At 38.1% G+C, this 26,702-nt stretch overlaps 1 protein-coding gene across 4 annotated transcripts in view; it reads left to right on the forward strand.

The window, feature by feature from the left end:
- The first annotated feature begins 7,261 nt into the window (after positions 1 to 7,261).
- The window catches only part of LOC117317676 (low-density lipoprotein receptor-related protein 4-like), a 78,160-nt gene continuing 58,719 nt past the window's right edge, over positions 7,262 to 26,702 (forward strand). For all 4 annotated transcript variants that reach the window (XR_004530229.1, XM_033872551.1, XM_033872562.1 and 1 more), the window contains exon 1: positions 7,262 to 7,389. Coding sequence is in view for 3 of the 4 variants with exons in the window: in XM_033872551.1 (XP_033728442.1) it covers positions 7,293 to 7,389 (97 nt within the window). In the remaining variant the exon portion in view is untranslated. The remainder of the gene's footprint in view (positions 7,390 to 26,702) is intronic.

Genomic DNA, 26,702 nt, shown 5'->3' on the forward strand with positions numbered 1-26,702 from the left:
ACTAGAATACCAAATCACCTACAATGTCACCCAATCAGGAAATGTGTCCCACACTAGAATACCAAATCACCTACAATGTTACCCACTTAAGGAATGTGCCCCTCACTAGAATACCAAATCACCTACAATACATATTTAGTCACAACAAGCTGTAATGAAATACGTTCATAAAGGAAGTTATGAAAAGATTTTTAAACTTTTCATTGGATAGTTTAGCCAAACCCATTTCTAAATAATTAATTTTTCTTTGTTTTCATGGTATGTTCTATAATTAATTTTTCTTTGTTTTCACGGTAAATACTCAAATGTGATTGGTCGAAAAATTCTTTTCATTCTTCTATGAAAGAAATTCCGAGAATGGCGCGAAAAATGTGACGTCACAATACGACAATTGACGTTGCGTATTGATTTTGAGAAAAAGAATCCCATTTAAAACCAGTAAAATTGTACATAAAACATGTTTTAAATTAGAAAATCATTTTCAAAAATTAATTATAAGCGTTGATGTCAATTATTTTTTAGTTTCATCGGGGTATGAAACAAATTTTGATTGCAAACTTCTGTAAGAATCCGCTACGCGGATTTATACAGTTTGCAAACAAAATTTGTTTCATACCCCGATGAAACTAAAAAAAAATGACATCAATGCTTAAATAAATCATGAAAGGTGGATTTTCAACAGAACAGGGAAGTATATTAGAATAGTATCTGAACTATGAATGTTTGCATATTCTGAATAAATAACGCATCGAGCCTTTTCTTGGAAAGCTTAATCCTGTTCAGTTTTTGCCTGATAATCAGATTGGCAATATCGGCGTCCGTGTCTGACTTCTGTGTTTTTATAGCACCATGAGCAGTTCTGAGCTTGTTAAGACTTTTTTCAATCGAGTTCCACATTTGATTGAAACTGCTACATCGACATCGAACATTTTTGAAGGACAGCAACTGTCATCTGCTCTTATGTTACCAGCTAAACAACACTCTTCTGTATGACCCTCCTTGTCGCCCGTCCTCATATGTTACCATCTAAACAACGCTCTTCTGTCGGGTCCTCCTTGTCGTCCGTCCTCATATGTTACCATCTAAACAACGCTCTTCTGTATGACCCTCCTTGTCGCCCGTCCTCATATGTTACCAGCTAAACAACGCTCTTCTGTATGACCCTCCTTGTCGTCCGTCCTCATATGTTACCAGCTAAACAACGCTCTTCTGTCGGACCCTCCTTGTCGTCCGTCCTCATATGTTACCAGCTAAACAACACTCTTCTGTCGGGCCGTTCTTGTCGTCCGTCTTCATATGTTACCATCTAGACAGCGCTCTTCTGTCGGGTCCTCCTTGTCACCCGTCCTCATATGTTACCAGCTAAACAACACTTTTCTGTCGGACCCTCCTTGTTGTCCGTCCTCATATGTTACCAGCTAAACAAGCCTTCTCTGTAGGACCCTCCTTGCCGTCCGTCCTCATATGTTACCAGCTAAACAACGCTCTTCTGTCGGGTCCTCCTTGCCGTCCGTCCTCATATGTTACCAGCTAAACAACACTCTTCTGTCGGGTCCTCCTTGTCGTCCTCATATGTTACCAGCTAAACAACACTCTTCTGTCGGGCTCTCCTTGTCGTCCGTCCTCATATGTTACCAGCTAAACAACGCTCTTCTGTCGGGTCCTCCTTGTCGTCCGTCCTAATATGTTACCAGCTAAACAGCGCTCTTCTGCCGGGTCCTCCTTGTCGTCCGTCCTCATATGTTACCAGCTAAACAACGCTCTTCTGTCGGGCTCTCCTTGTCGTCCGTCCTCATATGTTACCAGCTAAACAACGCTCTTCTGTCGGGTCCTCCTTGTCACCGTCCTCATACGACACTTACTTACGTACAAGCACATAAACATTGACAAACCAAATGATTAAAAAACAGACAGGAAAGATGAGGCTTTGAATATGTGGTAGCATGTCTGGTTGTTTACATAATAACAATGACAGACAGAGTCGCTTTGAACTCTGTAAGCTGGTGTAGCTATATTTTGTGGAGGTTGGTTACACTCTCCGCTGTCACAACATTTACGGCAGGTTCGCTTACCTAACTTGATGTAGGTTTGTCACATTTGGAGAAAGAGTACTAAAACAAGTTATTCTTGTTTCAAGATCTATGTTTCTAGGTTTGATAAAGAGCTTAAACTTCTCCATATTTGGTAATGAGACGAATGATAACAGACATTGGATACTGTAACAGGAACGTGAATTGGGTTAAATGACAGAAAATGCTTAAAACACGTCAGTTTTTATATAAATATATATATATATATAGGTATATTTGCCTGATTTAGTTTATATTATACGATATCACTGTTGTTGGCCCATCACACTGTTCTATACAGTGATATACAAGTCTACAGTTACCGTATGACGACCGCTAACACATCTTACAAATCGATGTCATTTAATGTTCACGAATGTTATATAGGATTAACTTTATCTGGTCTAGCACCACTAGGATACTCGCTATGTTAATGTCAACAGGAGAGATAATCTTGTTATCTAACAGGAGAGATAATCTTGTTATCTAACAGGAGAGATAATCTTGGTATCTAACAGGAGAGATATTATTGGTATCTAACAGGGGAGATAATCTTGATATCTAACAGGGGAGATAATATTGTTATCTAACAGGAGAGATAATCGTGTTATCTAACAGGGGAGATAATCTTGTTATCTAACAGGAGAGATAATTTTGTTATCTAACAGGAGAGATAATCTTATAATCTAACAGGAGAGATAATCTTGGTATCTAACAGGAGAGATAATCTTTGTATCTAACAGGAGAGATAATCTTATTATCTAGCAGGAGAGATAATCTTGTTATCTACCAGGAGAGATAATCTTGTTATCTACCAGGAGAGATAATCTTGTTATCTACCAGGAGAGATAATCTTGTTATCTAACAGGAGAGATAATGTTGTTATCTAACAGGAGAGATAATCTTTGTATCTAACAGGAGAGATAATATTGTTATCTAACAGGAGAGATAATCTTGTTATCTAACAGGAGAGATAATCTTATAATCTAACAGGAGAGATAATCTTGGTATCTAACAGGAGAGATAATCTTGTTATCTAACAGGAGAGATTATCTTGGTATCTAACAGGAGAGATAATATTGTTATCTAACAGGAGAGATAATCTTGTTATCTACCAGGAGAGAAAATCTTGTAATCTAACATGAGAGATAATCTTGTTATCTAACAGGAGAGATAATCTTGTTATCTAACAGGACATATAATCTTGTTATCTTACAGGGGAGATAATCGTGTTATCTAACAGGAGAGATAATATTGTTATCTAACAGGAGAGATAATCTTGGTATCTAACAGGAGAGATAATCCTGTTATCTAACAGGAGAGATATTCTTGTTATCTAACAGGAGAGATATTCTTGTTATCTAACAGGAGAGATAATCTTGTTATCTACCAGGAGAGATAATCTTGTTATCTAACAGGAGAGATAATCTTGGTATCTAACAGGAGAGATAATATTGTTATCTAACAGGAGAGATAATATTGTTATCTAACAGGAGAGATAATCTTATAATCTAACAGGAGAGATAATCTTGGTATCTAACAGGAGAGATAATCTTATTATCTAGCAGGAGAGATAATCTTGGTAGCTAACAGGAGAGATACTTTTGTTATCTACCAGGAAAGATAATCTTGTTATCTACCAGGAGATCTAATCTTGTTATCTAACAGGAGAGATAATCCTGTTATCTAACAGGAGAGATAATATTGTTATCTAACAGGAGAGATAATATTGTTATCTAACAGGAGAGATAATCTTGTTATCTAACAGGAGAGATAATCTTGTTATCTAACAGGAGAGATAATATTGTTATCTAACAGGAGAGATAATCTTGTTATCTAACAGGAGACATAATCTTGTTATCTAACAGGAGAGATAATATTGGTATCTACCAGGAGAGATAATCTTGTTATCCAACAGGACAGATAATCTTGTTATCTTACAGGGGAGATAATCTTATTATCCAACAGCAGAGATAATCTTGTTATCTAACAGGAGAGATATTCTTGTTATCTAACAGGAGATATAATCCTGTTATCTAACAAGAGAGATATTCTTGTTATCTAACAGGGGAGATAATGTTGTTATCTAACAGGAGAGATAATCTTGGTATCTAACAGGAGAGATAATATTGTTATCTAACAGGAGAGATAATCTTGTTATCTACCAGGAGAGAAAATCTTGTAATCTAACATGAGAGATAATCTTGTTATCTAACAGGAGAGATAATCTTGTTATCTAACAGGACATATAATCTTGTTATCTTACAGGGGAGATAATCGTGTTATCTAACAGGAGAGATAATATTGTTATCTAACAGGAGAGATAATCTTGTTATCTACCAGGAGAGATAATCTTATTATCTAACAGGGGAGATAATCTTGTAATCTAACAGGAGAGATAATCTTGGTATCTCACAGGAGAGATAATCTTGGTATCTAACAGGAGAGATAATCTTGGTATCTAACAGGAGAGATAATATTGTTATCTAACAGGAGAGATAATGTTGTTATCTAACAGGAGAGATAATCTTATAATCTAACAGGAGAGATAATCTTATTATCTAGCAGGAGAGATAATCTTGGTAGCTAACAGGAGAGATAATTTTGTTATCTACCAGGAAAGATAATCTTGTTATCTACCAGGAGATCTAATCTTGTTATCTAACAGGAGAGATAATCCTGTTATCTAACAAGAGAGATAATATTGTTATCTAACAGGAGAGATAATATTGTTATCTAACAGGAGAGATAATCTTGTTATCTAACAGGCGAGATAATATTGTTATCTAACAGGAGAGATAATCTTGTTATCTAACAGGAGACATAATCTTGTTATCTAACAGGAGAGATAATATTGGTATCTACCAGGAGAGATAATCTTGTTATCCAACAGGACAGATATTCTTGTTATCTTACAGGGGAGATAATCTTATTATCCAACAGCAGAGATAATCTTGTTATCTAACAGGAGAGATAATATTGTTATCTAACAGGAGAGATAATCTTATAATCTAACAGGAGAGATAATATTGTTATCTAACAGGAAAGATAATCTTGTTATCTAACAGGAGAGATAATCTTGTTATCTAACAGGAGAGATAATATTGTTATCTAACAGGAGAGATAATCTTGTTATCTAACAGGAGACATAATCTTGTTATCTAACAGGAGAGATAATATTGGTATCTACCAGGAGAGATAATCTTGTTATCCAACAGGACAGATAATCTTGTTATCTTACAGGGGAGATAATCTTATTTTCCAACAGCAGAGATAATCTTGTTATCTAACAGGAGAGATATTCTTGTTATCTAACAGGAGAGATAATCCTGTTATCTAACAGGAGAGATATTCTTGTTATCTAACAGGGGAGATAAGCTTGTTATCTAACAGGAGAGATAATATTGTTATCTAACTCATTAACAGGATTACCATGCCTAGGATAATCTGAAGCCAATCGTTGAAGACTTCAGATACCAACCTCCTATTGAATTATGTTCTCTTTGGTGGCCAGACTTCCTCTCGTGGACTCTGGAGAAATGTTTGCTTAAGTTACATGTTAATATAGCTATTACAAGTTGTTCAACATTCCTCAATAGTCATTGATTATTTTCTTTTTCATTCTAGAATATAGATCAATGTGCTCTGGCATCTTGTCTATATAAGCTTTGCAGGACCTCTCTGGTACCTCTCAGTATTGTCTATGGATGTTATGTCTCTCCTCTCTGGTACCTCCCAGTATTGTCTATAGATGGTATGTCTCACCTCTCTGGTACCTCTCAGTATTGTCTATAGATGGTATGTTTCACCTCTCTGGTACCTCCAAGTATTGTCTATGGATGTTATGTTTCACCTCTCTGTTACCTCTCAATATTGTCTATGGATGTTATGTCTCTCCTCTCTTGTACCTCTCAGTATTGTCTATGGATGTTATGTCTCATCTATCTGGTACCTCTCAGTATTGTCTATGTATGTTATATCTCTCCTCTCTGGTTCCTCTCAGTATTGTCTATAGATGTGATATCTCTCCTCTCTGGTACCTCTCAGTATTGTCTATATATGGCATGTTTCACCTCTCTGGTACCTCTCAATATTGTCTATGGATGTTATATCTCTCCTCTCTGGTACCTCTCAGTATTGTCTATAGATGGCATGTTTCACCTCTCTGGTACCTCTCAATATTGTCTATAGATGGTATGTCTCACCTCTCTGGTACATCCCAGTATTGTCTATATATGTTATATCTCTCCTCTCTGGTACCTCCCAGTATTGTCTATGGATGTTATGTCTCACCTCTCTGATACCTCTCAGTATTGTCTATGGATGTTATGTCTCACCTCTCTGGTACCTCTCAGTATTGTCTATAGATGGTATGTCTCACCTCTCTGGTATCTCTCAGTATTGTCTATGGATGTTATGTCTCTCCTCTCTGGTACCTCCCAGTATTGTCCATGGATGTTATGTCTCTCCTCTCTGGTACCTCTCAGTATTGTCTATAGATGGTATGTCTCAGCTCTCTGGTACCTCTCAGTATTGTCTATAGATGTTATATCTCTCCTCTCTGGTACCTCTCAGTATTGTCTATGGATGTTATGTCTCACCTCTCTGGTACCTCTCAGTATTGTCTATGGATGTTATATCTCTCCTCTCTGGTACCTCTCAGTATTGTCTATAGATGGTATGTCTCACCTCTCTGGTATCTCTCAGTATTGTCTATGGATGTTATGTCTCACCTCTCTGGTCCCTCCGAGCACCATCTTTGGGTAATGGCTTACCTTTCTGGTTCCTCGCAGTAGTCTTTTTGTACCGTCTCGCCTCTCAAGGTACAGATAATCAATTAACTTTTGATATTTCGCAGTCCTTAATCCGCCTCAGAAGTTGACACGTATTCCTACATTACCCGTATATGTATATTTAATCATAAATATTTATGTACGTATAAATCGGATCACTATGTAGACCAACATCGACAGCAGTCGTCCTTACAAAGACAGACGACTAGACACGATCTAGCAAATCTTGGCAATGAAGAACAATATGAACCATTATACCCAAGTCCAGGTCAATAACGAAACGATAAGTCATTCTATACACAAACCTGGCTGGTAGGTACAAAAAGCGAATACCCGACACAGGTGAGAATCCGTCGACCGTGACCTCGCCGTAATAACAATATAATTGTGTCGAGATCGAGACACAGTCAACATTTACCTGTGTACAGGTATGGCGAACGTTTCGGACAAACTGGCCGTGTTGGCCTGTCCACTTGGAATTGTATATATGATCTTGGCGTTTGCAGCAGCCCAACAACCAAGTCAAGGTAGGTGGATTCCGTAGCGTTTGTGTTGTGAGGACACGGGTATGGCTAAAATGGTCGTGTGTGTATGTTTGTGTGTGCGTGTGCAAGGATCCAGGTTCCTCTAAGCCTTAATGCAACTGTATCGTTGACCGTGTTAAGAGGTTAACTATGTATTACAAATGTATACGAGCAATATTATCATGAATGTAACATAAACAATATATATATATATATATATATATATATACATATCACCCTTTTTTTCACGAATGATATGCTCTTTTGTTTGACGTGTCCATATTGTCGATATGTGCCAGTAAACATTTGTCTGTATAAAAGGTAATTCTTTAAACACGGACTTGTACAGGTATTGGGTTAGTGGTGCCATTTTGTGTAGATATTTGACACAGCGTCAATTTCTCGTGATATTGATTTACCTGTGTATACCTACTATACATACCTGTAACTGATGTTGATTACACCTGTCGCTACGGTATTATAGTGAAAACTTCTCACGACTGCTGTCAACCTGCTTTCACAGACAGTATTACAATCTCCTAAAACATGTCCCTAATATTTATATATAAATACAAGTACACTGGTATGGTTTATAATCGATAGTAAAGAAGGCTTTGGAAGTGTCTGTTTTAATGTCGGTACAACAGTATAGATACATGTATACGTCGATGCTTTGAGCTCTACAATGCAGCAGTAGTTACGAAACAACTGTATATATACATGTTACGAAATCGTGTGTAGGAATCTTATAAACGTAGCCTGAGGGTCCCATAGAACCGTGTACCCGGTACTTGGGGACCGAACACAACCTTGCCAGTTTGTAGGTCCGACTGAACCGTGTACCCGGTACAGCTTTACGTACACTGTAGGCCCCACACAACCGTGTACCCGGTACAGTTTTACGTACCCTGTAGGCTCCACACAACCGTGGACCCGGTACAGCTTTACGTACCCTGTAGGCCCCACACAACCGTGTACCCGGTACAGCTTTACGTACCCTGTAGGCTCCACACAATCGTGTACCCGGTACAGCTTTACGTACCCTGTAGGCCCCACACAACCGTGTACCCGGTACAGCTTTACGTACCCTGTAGGCCCCACACAACCGTGTACCCGGTACAGCTTTACGTACCCTGTAGGCCCCACACAACCGTGAACCCGATACAGTTTTACGTACCCTGTAGGCTCCACACAATCGTGTACTCGGTACAGCTTTACGTACCCTGTAGGCCCCACACAACCGTGAACCCGGTACAGCTTTACGTACCCTGTAGGCCCCACACAACCGTGAACCCGGTACAGCTTTACGTACCCTGTAGACCCCACACAACCGTGTACCCGGTACAGCTTTACGTACCCTGTAGGCCCCACACAACCGTGTACCCGGTACAGCTTTACGTACCCTGTAGACCCCACACAACCGTGTACCCGGTACAGCTTTACGTACCCTGTAGACCCCACACAACCGTGTACCCGGTACAGCTTTACGTACCCTGTAGGCCCCACACAACCGTGTACCCGGTACAGCTTTACGTACCCTGTAGACCCCACACAACCGTGGACCTGGTACAGCTTTACGTACCCTGTAGGCCCCACACAACCGTGAACCCGGTACAGCTTTACGTACCCTGTAGGCCCCACACAACCGTGTACCCGGTACAGCTTTACGTACCCTGTAGGCCCCACACAACCGTGTACCCGGTACAGCTTTACGTACCCTGTAGGCCCCACACAATCGTGTACCCCGTTCACGGGGACCGTTCACAACTTTCAGTACCATGTAGGACCCACACATGATCACCGGTATTCGGGGACCGTATACACAACTTTACGTCTTTAGAACCCACATAGGACCATGTACTCGAAGACCGTACACGATTGCCACCTGACAATGACATCACGGTCATTGCTATATATATATATATATATATATAGAACTCGTGTAATGGTTCAATAACGTTTACGATACAATGACCGAGTGAGCTCAACCTCCTTCATGGACAAATGGATCTTATGTCACGGTTTTACACAAGTACATAACAACTTATTTAAATGATAGAAAAAACAAAACTTTAGTATTGCCGGGGGTAAGTCTCTCTGTTATAATTAGGACGTATATATGCAGTGTCTTCACCAGTAAGAGGTATATGTATAACTAAATAAGACGTGTATAACCACACGTTAAATTGACAAGATGCAGGAGAAATCTTGTATAGATTTTAGTATTGACTATAGTTCTAAACAAATAATTTCAAACGCATATTCTTTGCTCCACATACCTTCTATAAAAATATAATAGTTCTGGGGGGAGGGGTAGATATTAATAATTTTGGAATTTCGATTCATCCTATGCCACGAAAGCTTCCTAAGTTTTGTCAGGAATTTTAAATAGCAAAAACAAATCTGATGTTAAGTGTTTGAAATAAAAATTCATAAACGGGACAAATACTGCATATACCAGAGCCCCTATAGGAGGGTCCTATTATACTTTCGTGTCTCTCAACGGCACTGGTGTCCATTGTATATGTAAAGCACATAGTATATATACATGTATATATATCTATTTATTTAGAAAAGCATAATAATGATAATGATACAGAAACTGACTTCATACAAGAGGAGACCCATTCGGCATGGCTTATATTACTTGATTAAGACACAACTACATGCATACCTTACATACCCAGTGTATCGTAGAGGAACGGAAATTACACTTCTAATTTTAATCAGACTGCATACACATACATACAGTATTAATACCATGTAACATAAGCATACATACAGTATTATACCATGTAACATACCCATACATACAGTATTATACCATGTAACATACACATACATACAGTATTATACCATGTAACATACCATACATACAGTATTATACCATGTAACATACCATACATACAGTAATATACCACGTAACATACGCATACATATAGTATAATACCATGTAACATACTATACATACAGTATTATACCACGTAACATACACATACATACAGTATTATACCATGTAACATACACATACATACAGTATTATACCATGTGACCCACACATACATACAGTATTATACCATGTAACATACACATACATACAGTATTATACCATGTAACATACACATACATACAGTATTAATACCATGTAACATACAGATACATACAGTATTAATACCATGTAACATACACATACATACAGTATTATACCACGTAACATACACATACATACAGTATTATACCATGTAATATACACATACATACAGTTTTATACCATGTGACCCACACATACATACAGTATTATACCACGTAACATACACATACATACAGTATTATACCACGTAACATACACATACATACAGTATTATACCATGTAACCCACACATACATACAGTATTATACCATGTAACATACACATACATACAGTATTATACCATGTAACATACACATACATACAGTATTATACCATGTAACCCACACATACATACAGTATTATACCATGTAACATACACATACATACAGTATTATACCATGTAACATACAGATACATACAGTATTATACCACGTAACATTCACAACATACAGTATTATACCATGTAACATACACATACATACAGTATTATACCACGTAACATACACATACATACAGTATTATACCATGTAACATACACATACATACAGTATTATACCATGTAACATACACATACATACAGTATTATACCATGTAACATACACATACATACAGTATTATACCATGTAACCCACACATACATACAGTATTATACCACGTAACATACACATACATACAGTATTATACCATGTAACATACCCATACATACAGTATTATACCACGTAACATACACATACATACAGTATTATACCACGTAACATACACATACATACAGTATTATACCATGTAACATACACATACTTAGAGTATTAATACCATGTAACATACACATACATACTCGTACATTCAACAAATAAGGTAGGCAATAATTCGAAGTAAAATGTGACATGTAACAAATAAAGAGCAAGTATTCAATAGACCTATACAGATTTTTACATTAAAAGGTTAAAAAAAAAAAAAAAAATCGTGTCGGGTACCTCTGTCTATTTTTGTTTCACGGTGATTTCTGTTATTTTCAATACTAAATACGATATCACACTTATCGTAAACGGGGTACTCGTGTGGGTACTCGTGTGGGTACTCGTGTACATCAAACAGGTTTGTCCTTAGTTCCTCCCCAAATCACCACGGTTTCGGGTTTACTTCGGAGTAGAGTTCAGTGTCTGAAAAATGCCCAGACGCTTTTCAAAAGAAGTCCTTGAAAATTGCCATAGAAAGATCCTATTACCCATTAAAGAAGGCAAATTGTTATTTTGTGTTGTTGACGAGAATTCTTGGTTAAGGCAGTGTTTCGTCTTAAATAAGACGCTACTCTGCACTTAGGTGTATATACGTTGTTTAAACGTTTAATACACATAACCTGGTATTTAAGAAATAATTAACGATGATTCGTGTATTATTGCAGGATATACAACGAGGACGAGGATATTTTGCAATTAAATTAATAACGAAGGCCGCAGGCCTGAGTTATTAATTAAAATTGAAAAATATCCGAGTCCGAGTTGTATATCCTGCAACAATACACGAGTCAAAGTTGATTATTTCTATTCTACCATGTACTGTTTAGTTCTGAGATCGACCTCTTTCTAATAGAAAAACAGCAAAGAAACCCCGGGAAAACCTTGTAATTTATTTCTTGAGTATTGCATTATTTGTTGATGAAATATACAGGCAATACAGTACTACGATCAAGAGTATCTATAATATGGCATTGATTTTGAAAATTAAAAAAAAAAAAGGATAAAAAAAAAAGAAAAAAAAGTGGGGGCCTCCGTAGGATTCGAACTCGCGTCGTGATAAAATATATTGAAAGACTAACCCATTAGCTCACTCGGCTATAGTAACCTTTTATGAAACGGGTGAATATTAGATATTTGAAATTGTAACAGCCGTGACTCACGAGCGTGTATTATTGGCACGAGCGTAGGTTATTGGAAAATAATACATGGTTTTTAACCAATCAAAACTGGCGTTACATAGCAAACATGGTAGAATATGGGATAATCACTGACTAATATAAGTTTTCATATTCAGAGTTCGGACATTTTCTTTTTTCCCTGTTTACTCTGAAATATGCGTTTTAATTTTTACTGTTTTGTTCACCTACAAACACCAAAAACTTCTTCATTACTTCGTGACAGTCTGGCAGGGGAATTCTGTACAAGCTCATGTTGACGTATGTTCTTGGCAGGATATGGCATTGTCGATATTTCAGACATTTTATTTTTGGTCTTCGAGGGGAACTGTCACATGTTTCTCGGGAGAATAATTCTAATGCTGTTGGCCATCCTTCACGTTATATGCAAAATACTTTGTCAAGAGGTTTTACGTAAATAACGTCTAGACTGGTTTCTCTATGAAATACCAATGGTTGTGGTATCGGCTTTCGGCGGCTTGGTTTGGTTTGTATCAGTCTCATGTTGTTGTAGACCGGTACGATCTTCCTGTAGTCCGGGTACCTTACCATCTAACTGTTTTATTGTAACTGGTATATGATAGACGAGAATAGGAACCTAATGATCAGAAATGTCGTGGGTGAAGCGGAGTAGTCACCCATACGGATCCGGTGACATTCTGGACAACTGTCAGTCAGGGTAATAACCTTCAATGATTCCTCCCTCCCTAATGTGATATCTTGGTAATGTTGACCACTCTCATGGCCAAACGTCTGAAGTTACGACGCCGTGAAGTAATATGATCTTGGATAGTCGTTTGGTATCCCATCCGGCCCAGTTCCTTTGATATTGCTGAGACTGCTGGTGGAATTTTGTCCCCAAGGTATGCCGTAACTTACATGTTACGTTAAAACTCATTTAAATAGTGAAATGTACTTGCTGTTCTTTTGAAATCAGATAGGGAAAATTATGAATTTTGTTGAATTATGAGACACATTATACACACATCCAGATTTTGACATTCCTTTCTATCCGACGCCTCATTGGTATCAGTACTTACGTACAGCATCACTGACAAGTCCTAAAAGGACGAAACAGCTACATTATGTCCCTAGGATCACTGACGAGTCCTAAAAGGACGAAACAGCTACATTATGTCCCTAACATTACTGACAAGACCTAGAAGGACGAACCAGCTGCATTATGTCCGTAACACCTAACATCACTGACAAGTACTACAAGGGCGAAACAGCTGCATTATGTCACTTACATCACTGACGAGTCCTAGAAGGACGAAACAGCTGTATTATGTCCCTAGCATCACTGACAAGTCCCAGAAGGACGAAACAGCTGTATTATGTCCCTAACATCACTGACGAGTCCTAGAAGGTCGAAACAGTTGTGTGGTATCCCAAACATCACTGACGAGTCCTAGAAGGACGAAACAGCTGTATTATGTCACTTACATCACTGACAAGTCCTAGAAGGTCGAAACAGTTGTGTGGTATCCCAAACATCACTGACGAGTCCTAGAAGGACGACACAGATGTATGCTGTCCCTAACATCACTGACGAGTCCAAGATCGACGATACAGCTGTATGGTGCAGTTTAATTCAATTTGATTTGATTCAACTATGGATTTGTGTTCGTCCTAACTGATCACCTCTGTAAACTGTTCAGTCGGGCAGTTGGATTTATTTGTACTTATGAAGAAGAGCGAGGGGGCTTTTCTCTCGAAATGTAAACCCCGACATCATTGAACCTGCAAAATCAAGGATTTTCGATACTTTATGGTTTAATTATACTGATATCACGGTTCTGAATGGAAATATTTTGGGAGCAGAAAGCTTGGTCTGATCACGAATACGAAGTTGATCCAAGTCATTATATGGTCGGTATGTAAACAGGAAGTGACGTAGGACTTGTGTGGACAGCTGGGCACCTTATATTAGTCCGAAAACTACGCAAACCACGGTCAGGGGTCTATCAGCCTTGTATACGTTAAATAAGCCAAATATGACTAGTAGCGCTATTTATATCGTGTTTACATTATATGAATAGTAAACCTTTTGATGCCATTGTTGCCAGTGTCCCGTTAGTCCCGTTATTGACAATTCTGCTTTATGCTGACATACTTCCGGCTCTAGCTGTGGGGAAAGTTTACAATAGCCTATGTGATTGATATCCTACAACCAAACAGATCATCACAACACATCTAACCGACATTTACAATAATTATCGCAAAATATCCACCACAATAATTATCACAAAATTTCAACTCGGCATTTACAATAATAATCAAACATTATCCACCCAACATTTACAATAATTATCAGAAAATATCTACCAGATATTTACAATAATCATCACAAAATTTCTACTCGGCATTTACAATAATGATTACAAAATATCCACCCAACATTTACAATAATCATCAAACAATATCTACTCGACATTTACAATAATTATTACACAATATCTACCTTGCATTCACAATAATCAATCAGAGAAATTAGAACGTTTGGGTATGGTCGACTCTTTGTATCGAAAGTTCAAATACAATGTGAATTTTCTTAATAGATTTGGTATAATCTTTCCGATATTCGATATACATGCTGTATATATAGAGAGAATACATGGTCAGTGTCTTAAAATATAAGCTGTATTTTGGCGAGGGTAAAGAAAGACAAAAGTGGCGAGCCTTGGCGAGCCACTTTTGTCTTTCTGTCCCGAGCCGAGGTCAGTCGAACTGACGCACGTTCTATGATTCCAAAATACAGCTGTTTTCCGTCACTGCCGTATACAGCAAAAATATATACGGTGGGTGTATTCCGACAATGCGGTGGCAGTTGCAGGATAAAGATCAGTTCGCTGGACCTGTGTCATATTACTATACTGTATACAATTCTACTTCCTGTTATATGAATGTATTGTAAAAAAAAAATCCCCCAAAACGAGCAAATATATTTGTATATAGGTAAATGCAATACACATACAGAGCATTGTTAACAATGAGGTAACTCAACATTTGTATACCGGTAATTGTTCAATCAATATATAAACGTGCCTATTCGATGGGAGGTTTGGTTGAAATCACTTCAGTTATTTTTATAAAAGGTCGCCTACCTATGGCGGCTGATTAAGGACATACATTATTATCTTTGTATGTCCTTAATCAGCGACCGTACTTACCTGATAGACCGATACGTGACGTAACAGTCTTTTAGATCAATATCCCAATCAGGAAGTTTGGCACTAACTGTAAAACTATTCCAGTTTATACCAACATTTAACGTTATAGCTTCCTCGACGATAATGACGACCAGAAATGTCCCAGTAAATTACAGACTGTGTACATGGTATAACGATGTCATTGACGATTGTCTTAGTATATTACAGACAGTGTACATGGTATAACGATTGTCTTAGTATATTCCTGGATAGATTTCGGTTATCAGTCAAGGTCAAATTAAGGTCACGCTGGACCATTTGGTGAGTCATAACAATCTCAGCTTCATTAAAAGTGCATGTATGCTTGAAGTTCTTTTAAAAGTGAGTTTTGGGATTAAGAACTTTATTAAATTACGTGCTTGTTGACCTCCCCACCCAGAGTTTGACTGCTATTTTGACCTACATGCGTATTATTCCCGCTGTCACGACCTAGGAAGCCTTAGAAGGTGGAAAAACTGCATGACGCAGTTTACTAATTAATTTGTCGAACAGTGATAATATCGTGAGTGCCTTTTGTACACATCCAGAATCAGGAGAGAAAAAAAGTTATGAAGCCTGTTGGAATATACGTAAACACATACAGGGACCAAATTTTCACTTCGTATTATCCGAGTTTTTCGAGTTTTCCGAATTCGAGTTTTCCGAGTTTTTTTTACTAGGATAAAGAGAGAATTCGGCCGGGACTGACGAAGTACTTCGAGTTAAGCGGGGTACTCGAGTTTTCCGAGTTCGAGTTAACGAAGTTCCACTGTATTTGACATTTCGTTCTAGTTTAACTAATCCAAAGCCAATCGAAGTCAATTACACGAAAGCGTTATTGAATTTATCAACTTTATATAGTTTTATAATTAGAGTTGTTTTTAAAAGAAAGTGTGGTGTGATTAATAACTTATATATCCGCTCTGAAACTGGGTTTCAGAATGTCTGTCATGTAGACATCAGTGTGAAAAAGACCTTGGCAAACATTCAAGACCACACGTTCCAACTGCGTTCCAAATTAGTTCTGATGAAGCCTTTATATGGTAGCATAATGTGTAGTTTATTGGAGTTTTAATAACAAAGGTAAAACATACTGGAAAAAAAATCATCTGGAGAGTATTTCCGAGATGGCCTTCTGTGCCTATATTTACTTAGTATTGAGCGACATACTAACCGTATGTTTTGGCCCATATCAGCTGATGATGAGCTGTTCTGATCGCCCCTCTTCTGTGGTCCGTCCGTCAGTCCGGCGTCTGTCTGTCGTACGCCCATAAACAATCCCTTTTATCGCTATTTCTTAAGAAGTGCCAGAAGGATCTCTTTCTATAGGGAGGTCACTTTGAATCTTGACATTAGAGGTTTGTTGTCACTATTTCTCATAAAGGTTTCAGGAATCTTTCTGAAACTTCACATGCAGTCTCCCCTTGATCTGTAGTTGTGTATATTGAATTTTGAGACTGATAGGAAAACAAATAGCTGAAAGGTGGCAATCTTGACTTTTGACAAATGAAGTTTGTTATCGTTATTTCTGAGAAAGTTCTTCGTGGCTCTGGATCTTCCTCCAGTGTTGTTTATAGGTTCCCCTTGGTCTCTAGTGTTGTTTACAGGTTTCCATTGGTCTCTAGTGTTGTTTATAGGTTTCCATTGGTCTCTAGTGTTGTTTATAGGTTCCCATTGGTCTCTAGTGTTGTCTACAGGTTCCCCTTGGTCTCTAGTGTTGTTTATAGGTTCTCATTGGTCTCTAGTGTTGTTTATAGGTTCCCATTGGTCTCTAGTGTTGTCTATAGGTTCCCATTGGTCTCTAGTGTTGTTTATAGGTTCCCCTTGGTCTCTAGTGTTGTTTATAGGTTCTCATTGGTCTCTAGTGTTGTTTATAGGTTCCCATTGGTCTCTAGTCTTGTCTATAGGTTCCCATTGGTCTGTCTCTAGTGTTGTTTATAGGTTCCCCTTGGTCTCTAGTGTTGTTTACAGGTTTCCATTGGTCTCTAGTGTTGTTTATAGGTTCTTCTTGGTCTCTAGTGTTGTTTATAGGTTTCCATTGGTCTCTAGTGTTGTTTATAGGTTCTCCTTGGTCTCTAGTGTTGTTTATAGGTTCCCCTTGGTCTCTAGTGTTGTTTATAGGTTCCCCTTGGTCTCTAGTGTTGTCTATGGTTCCCATTGGTCTCTAGTGTTGTTTATAGGTTCCCCTTGGTCTCTAGTGTTGTTTATAGGTTCTCATTGGTCTCTAGTGTTGTTTATAGGTTCCCATTGGTCTCTAGTGTTGTCTATAGGTTCCCATTGGTCTCTAGTGTTGTCTATAGGTTCCCATTGGTCTCTAGTGTTGTTTATAGGTTCCACTTAGTCTCTAGTGTTGTTTATAGGTTCTCATTGGTCTCTAGTGTTGTTTATATGTGTCCCTTGGTCTCTAGTGTTGTCTATAGGTTTTTCCCTTGGTCTCTAGTGTTGTTTATAGGTTCCCATTGGTCTCTAGTGTTGTTTATATGTGTCCCTTGGTCTCTAGTGTTGTCTATAGGTTTTTCCCTTGGTCTCTGGTGTTGTTTATAGGTTCCCATTGGTCTCTAGTGTTGTTCATAAGTTTTCCCTTGGTCCCTAGTGTTGTCTATAATATTATGTTCCCATTGGTCTCTAGTGTTGTCTAAAGGTTCCCCCTGGTCTCTTGTTGCTTATAGGTTCCACTTAGTCTCTAGTGTTGTTTATAGGTTCTCATTGGTCTCTGGTGTTGTTTATAGGTTCCTTTTGATCTCTAGCTGTATATATTAAATTTTGAAGCTAATCGGAAAACAAAATTGCCGAAACATATTAACAGGAAAAGAAGAAATATTAGTAAAGCAGAGAAAGGTCAGCATAACGTAGATCCAAGATACGTCAGGGATCTGTTGTTGACATATAATGTATGTGATGGGTGTGTGAGTATGATTTGGTCAAGGGAAGCAATACTTGTAAGAATTTCCTTGGATCTGATGATGTTGACGTCCGCCTGTTGTTGATAAATAATGTATGTGATGGGTGTCTGAGTATGATTTGGTCAAGGGAAGTAGTACTTGTAAGATTTCCTTGGATCTGACGATATTGGACGTCCGCCTGTTCGTGTTTGCCCTTAGACTTGTGCTGTTTACCCCGACAGACGATCGATCAGACCTAGAATATTTTACATTCAGGTACTGAAGCTATAAATACTTAATGCGGTCATGAGTCGGTGACGTATACCACAAGATTATGATAATAAAGGCCCAAAAAGGATGTAACTAAACTTGTGTCAATTCATGACATTGTATACATGTATAAAGCTGTATGTCGTAGTGACGTCATGCACGCCTTACACATGTATCAGTCGACAGTTCGTATCAACATGTAATCAAGTATCTGTTGGATGTTTGCTATATTACAGCTTCAAGACCTACATATTTACAAGTATGGAGTACATGGGTACTACATCGATCCGTATGATCGATATTCCGGACTTTTCCAGACCTTGTTACGCGAGCTAGACATCTGAAAAATTAAGTACCAGATGTTGACACACATACACACAAATTAACATAATTCATTCAAGCGTTAGATTTGATCATTCCTTTCTGGTTTATAGGTTTTAATATAATCGCTTATGAAGTGAAGAAATGCTGTTAGATTATTTAAACAGCTGGTCTAGTATTCTGATTTCCTTTTTTCTCTCTTCTGTCTTTATGTACTTCCCTTCCTCTATTGGTCTCCCGTAGATAATCGTCCTCATCTGACACTGACTGTTGGTGTCTCCTTGACATAATCGTCATCTGATCTTGACTTGGCTTCTCCTTGACATACATCCTCATTTGACTTTGTCTGTTGGTGTCTCCTTGACATACATCCTCGCCTGACCTTGACTGTTGGTTTCTCCTTGATATACATCCTCATCTGACCTTGACTGTTGGTTTCTCCTTGACATACATCTTCATCTGACCTTGACTGTTTGTCTCTCATGGACATTCATCCTCATCTGACCTTGACTGTTGATGTTTCTTTGACACCTATCCTCATATTACCCCGACTGTTGGTATGACCTTGACACCTGTCCTCATATGACCCTGACTGTTGATGTGACCTTGCATTTGGCACCCATCCTCATATATTTATGACTGTTTGTGTCTCTTTGACAGCATAAAACAAACTATCAAACAACAAACAAAACAAGCTCTATCATTACATTTGATATTCAGAAATATGTTTAGCTTTATATTAAACAATAACAACACTATATACCTACATGTAATACCTGATATAGGCCCGTACGTACAAACGCCTGTGAATGTTACATGTACCTCATTTAGTTTTATTGTACATGGACAAACTTTCAGGACTCGGAACAATCAGGTGTGTTGACATTTCTATATAGAATATATAATTTACTGTTTTATTTACATTTCAATTAGTTGTACTTTGCACGTGACAGAGTAACGATCGATTTGTTGCCTGTTTACCAGCTTATATAAATTGTATTTTAAATACGAAATATGGCAGTAGTTCGTGTAAACAAGAAAGAGATTCAATTTGTACCATTTCGGAATATGGAGACCACCCTATTCTGATGTAAATGTCACAGGTAAAATCATACCTGTTTGTGCATGTAGATAGGTAAATATCGTAAACCGCACACATAGAAAACAATCAACATTCCATTGGTATGTTTATCGGCTCATGTGTTGACAAAATGCATTCAATAAGTCCAAATCACCATTTATCTCAAAGATCACATATTCTGTCTATGTACACAGCTTTTTAAATGTTAAAGTTTGCGTCAGCAATGTTTGCTGTTTTAGATCATATCAGTTCCGATGTTCTAAAACCATAATTATTTTGTTTTATTTTTTTTCATCTTTGTTGCTTTAAAAAATCGGGAAAATGGACCTAAAGACAGGGAAGGGATTCAAATATAGCGTTTGTAAAAAGCTTATTTAATGAGTGAAACATAGGAGATGCACATATGTTTTCTTTTAAATGATAAAAATATTACAGTATCAGCTATCATAACAACTGGACCACATTGGTATATATGATCATAAGAAATAGACCACATTGGTATGTGATCATAAGAAAAGGACCACATTGGTACATTGTATATGTTTGTTTGTGTTTAACGTCCTATTAACAGCCAGGGTCATTTAAGGACGTGCCAGGTTTTGTAGGTGAAGGAAAGCCTGAGTACCCGGAGAAAAACCACCAGCCTACGGTCAGTACCAGGCAACTACCCCGAGTAGGTTTCGAACTCGCAACCCAGAGGTGGAGGGCTAGTGTTAAAGTGTCGGGACACCTTAACCACTCGGCCACCGCGGTACAAGTTTAAAACATGTCAACTAGACATGCGATTCTGTCATTTATTTCCGTGAACACAAAGGTCAAATTTGACTATGACTTTGCTTCCTTGAATGCAACAGAAAATAGCGGATCTTGTCTTGTCTCGTTAACAATGTAATACGGAAATACATAAATACGGAATACATAAAATCGCCTGATGAGCGAAAACTGTGGAAGAAAACGTAACACTTTGAAATATGTACTGTTAGCAAGTTTGCATACATATCTACGTAATATTCTACATGATAATATCATTTTTTGTTTAAAACTTCAACATTAACCACTGTTTTCTATCGCGATATTATGTAAGTCCGAAAATCAAACGATATTATGTATAAACTTACAAAATTTGACTTCCATATATTTACACAAATATAGTTACTTCATATTACATGGCAAGTATTGGGATGATTGTAACATGGTGTGTTTGATTGTTACATGGTGTGTTTGGTAATTGGTACATGGTGTGTTTAGTGATTGTAACATGGTGTGTTTGGTGATTGGTACATGGTTAGTTTGAAAGGATTTTTGATACCTTGCGAGGCGGATGTTATATACATATATATATATGCATATAACATATATATTTAGTATTGGCAAGGTTCCAATATATCTTTTATGCAAAGGATATTTTTGTCTAAGCCGTCGGCGTGATTTATGTAAATAACTTTAGATACCACTAAAAACTTTTATCCAATAGCCCTCTCACTTGTGTGTGAGTAACTAGATCATGACGAACTACGCCGATAGAAATTCCTTAATTTCATCCAACACTTATAATCATATACAACCAAATCTAATTTACCAACTTAACGATGACTCGTGTCTGTACATCATGAAGTCCATTCTGTCATATTGGAAACCATCTCCTTAATTATGAATTAAATATGATCTAACATAGTTACGCAGTGGCAGTGTTGGAGATGGGGGCAGAATATCATTTCACCGTCTGTTGGATAGTTCCTTGTATATACCGGATGTTTGGTGAAGTACCTGGTCTATACCGGATGTTTGGTGTAGCACCCGATATATACCGGATGTATGGTGTAGTACCCGGTCTACACCGGATGCTTGGTGTAGTACCCGGTCTATACCGGATGTTTGGTGTAGTAACCGGTCTATACCGGATGTTTGGTGTAGTACCTGGTCTATACCGGATGTTTGGTGTAGTACCTGCTCTATACCGGATGTTTGGTATAGTACCCGGTCTATACCGGGTGTTTGGTGTAGTACCTGGTCTATACCGGATGTTTGGTGTAGTACCCAGTCTATACCGGATGTTTGGTGTAGTACCTCGTCTATACCGGATGTTTGGTATAGTACCCTGTCTATACCGGATGTTTGGTATAGTACTCGGTATATACCGGATGTTTGATGTAGTACCTGGTCTTTACCGGATGTTTGTGTGTAGTACCTGGTCTATACCGTATGTTTGGTATAGTACCCGGTCTATACCGGATGTTTGGTATAGTACTCGGTATATACCGGATGTTTGGTGTAGTACCTGGTCTATACCGGATGTTTGTGTGTAGTACCTGGTCTATACCGTATGTTTGGTATAGTACCCTGTCTATACCGGATGTTTGGTATAGTACTCGGTATATACCGGATGTTTGGTGTAGTACCTGGTCTATACCGGATGTTGGTGTGTAGTACCTGGTCTATACCGTATGTTTGGTATAGTACCCGGTCTATACCGGATGTTTGGTGTAGTACTCGGTAGATACATGATGTTTGGTGTAGTACCGGGTCTATACTGGATGTTTGGTATAGTACCTGGTCTATACCGGATGTTTGGTATAGTACCTGGTCTATACCGGATGTTTGGTATAGTACCCGGTCTATACCTGTTGTTTGGTGTAGTACCTTGTCTATAACTGTATAATACTGACCTGTCTACATGTACAGTTTACAGTTGTTTCATGCCTTATCAGTCAACAGTCAAAACTCCTCCCCGAGTGCGGCCTCGGGAAACAGTTTAACGGGTTGGCCCCAACACCTCGGGGGAGAGTTTTGACTGTTGACTGATAAGGCATGAAACAACTGTTTTTTTACCGAATAATCCACAAGATTTTATTCATATGCTATTTTATTAGGCTTATGAACGCGTAAAAAGTCTTCAGCAAACTCTTACTCCAAAGTTGACGTTCCTTTGGCCTTGCAGTACGCTGTAAGAATTCATATAAACCCTTTTATGACATTTTATGTGGTAGCCGTATCCCTGTTTTCAATAAGATACATTAAATGGAGATTTCTTTAAACCTTTCTGACTTCGAATCAAGGGAGCGTTGCTAGAGTCACTGTTTACAAATCACGATCAGAAAGACGCTTCATCGTAATCATTTGGGTGTTTGGGCACGTGCGGATGTTCCTCGCCAGTTTACAGTCAGGTCAACAGTCGAAAATACTTAATTTACATCTACATAGAAAGTCAGGTAACAATTGCCTCCGCTCCTTACTATCCCCAGCTGATCGTTACGAGTCTTCAGCTGTCATTTACGGAGGCGAGATAACAAACACTAGTTTGGTACATGTCCTTCTTTCGCTACAGTCACCAGACTTTAACTTTGGTCTTTTACCTGATCGTCGGTGTTCACCATTCTAACAAAAACTTTAATGGTAAGTTAACGTACTCCATTGTTTGTCTGAATGCTCCGTAAATGACATATTGATCAATGGAATACATGGATGAGAATTGCAGAGGCATTGATACAGATCGTATTACTGAATGCTATTTTATTTTCTCTCAGTTTTTTCTTCCTTTAGATGTGAATACAATGTCGTAATACGCTATGTCACGTGATACAGTTTTCCTCTGTCGCAAGCTGTAGTTTGGTGCAGTGTCACTTTATGTATAGCCGCATGGATGCTCAAAATAATCTATGCTAATATCCGCTACTTAGTTACTACATGAAGAAGTCATTTGTAAGGAAATCCAAACCCACAGCTAGCCATCCCGACCGTGGGTATACAACATGGAAGCCCTAATGAGTAGTGTATATGTATGTGGTTGTAGTGACTATCAATTGACCTTGTCACGTACGATACAGTAGCCCACCTGTCTGATGACCAGTACGTGACAGTCTACCTGTAACGCCAAGGCGGACAACCTGTAATGGGCTAATCACTATTTATGCTCTCGCCTGATTACATACCAGAAGTAGAAGACAATCGCCTGATAGAATACCGGAAGTTGAACAGCACGGTATATCTCCTAGTACTTTAGATAATTGAATATAACCGCACGCTCAGTACAGGAAGCGGACCTTCTATTCATGGCAGTTTTTAGCGACGTCATTTTCGTTACTAGGTTACATCATATCAAGCTTCTCCTAGCCTACCTTAATGGCGCGGACATTGATCTGTGGGGACATTGATCTGTGGGGACATGGTTTTACAATAACGAGGATGTGTGGTTACAAGTGATTACAGGAACACGATCTAAAGCTCTGTGAAATGTTCACAAATTCAGTCGATGTCTGATATTGAAAAACAAGACAGGCCGCATTTCCGTTTCAGGCCGTACCTTGGTTATATCTTCGTGAGCAGTTTAGCCTCTCTTTCGTTCAACCTCTCGGTTTACCGCGTTACGAGATGCTGTAATTCTTCAGTGCCAAATGAAACAATTATACATATATACATATCGAGCTATAAATCGCTATGATTAACGCACACTAGTGTATCTGGTTACCCGTTTACTTACTAAGTATCCTGTAAATAGGAATCGTGTACATACGTACAATGTATTTACCTATAGCGTAAATAAAGGTTTTACGTCCTGGCAGCAGCTGGGTTCGCGTAGGTCAAGAAACGAGGAAATAATATACATACTGTGTTATTATGGGACGGAATTTGAGATTACTGGTTAAATGACATACAAATTAAGGGGAGTCTTGAGTTGGTTCCCAGTTCCTAGTTCATGGTCTGGTTCCCAGGCCCGTTTTTCTTAAACAAAATTAGGAATTAGGAACTGGGAGCCGACTTCGCGCTTAAAAGGTTAAGTTCCAGTGCAGTGTATCTGACGACTTCTTTTCCTAAAACCCCTTACGTGGTCAAACGTTAAACATTTTGTCTTTAATATTGAGGGTGCGTCTAGACTATAGCTGATTATGTTTATACACTTCATATGCAATATAATTTCAAATCAAGGTGTATGGGTTTTTCGTCAAGCGGCGTCAAAGTCTTTCCGGATCAGTTTTTCGAATGGTGTGCACCGCCTGTCGAGAGACCTAACCTGTCCATATCAGCAAAACATTGTATAAAATGTACCAAAAAGACACATTTTTCTGGGGCGTATATTTGTAACTTTTCCCTACTATCACAAGCACCATTAACAAACCACAAGTTCTAGGTAATCTTAAACGACTGTGAGCCAATGAAATCAATTATTTAATCTGGTCATTACAAAATACACCAACAGGCAAAGTTCATAGCGCCTCATATAAATCATGACAACAATTACAAAATTGAGTTGAATCATAGAAAATATACCCTAATGGATGATATGATAGGGGAATACATTCCGTGGTTCTTCATGATCGTAATCAAAACTGGGAAGTACCAACTGATTCCGGACAATCTCTATTGTGGAGCTCCACTCTCTATCTTCAAGTGAGACTCGGGAAATATGTCATGCACGCATGTGCAAACTGGTTTGTGTTGAAGAATGACTGACTGGCGATCAAAACCACACATCAGAATCACAACACCATGTATTACTTACAGAGTCAATGTGAGTCTGTTACAGGATTGGTTAGAATCACAACACCATGTATTACTTACAGAGTCAATGTGAGTCTGTTACAGGATTGGTTAGAATCACAACACCATGTATTACTTACAGAGTCAATGTGAGTCTGTTACAGGATTGGTTAGAATCACAACACCATGTATTACTTACAGAGTCAATGTGAGTCTGTTAGACAAAAATTAAAGATAAATTAAACATGAAAAGCCATCTTGAATTTGCAGTGAAACTTCTCGGCATTTGATAAACAAACCCATGCTCTTCCGTTAATCATCCGGGGATGTAACTCGTCTCGCGCAGGATTAGTTCACGTGTTTTTTTAGATGTTTATTTTTCGCCAAAACTGAGCAGATAAATAACGGAAATGAAATGAAGATAAACCTATAAGGGATTCTGAAGTTGAACTTGATATAGTGTTATATTTATCAACAAAACAATAGAGAGGTTCTTTACAAAACGCAATAAGAGTCATAGACCCTTGGTCTGTATGAAAAGCCATTGTTTGTCACGTAGTGCTTTGCTTTCAACGCTGATGTTCATATGTTCCAGGATGCAAAACCACGGATAATTGAATTTGCAAGCTATTCTGTTAATGCACATCAAGGTTTTCAATGTTTGGTGTAATTTATTTTCAAACGTATTCATTATTTTGACCCACGGACTTAAAATCTAATCTAAATTCGTGTTTTGACATTTAAACAATCTCGGATAGCATCCTGGTCTCAGCGGATGGTACACGTATATAGCCTGGGCGCAACGATTCTCGTGTTTGTGTTCAAAATTAAATGTCAATACCATTGTGATTTTAACAGAAACGTGCAGTAAACATAGATAACTAACGTGATTACAAAGATATCTAGCTTCACGTTGTCATAGTGCCGTTATAGATACTATCCATAAAAGAGGGTTTGACGCTCAGCAGGAACAAATTATATTCTTAAATGCTTCTATTAAGAAATTTTTATGTAAGCATACGTTTTGTGATATACAAATGTACCATACCAAAAT

Source organism: Pecten maximus, chromosome 2 (assembly GCF_902652985.1).
Source record: "Pecten maximus chromosome 2, xPecMax1.1, whole genome shotgun sequence".
In the NCBI taxonomy this organism is placed as follows: Eukaryota; Metazoa; Mollusca; class Bivalvia; order Pectinida; family Pectinidae; genus Pecten; species Pecten maximus.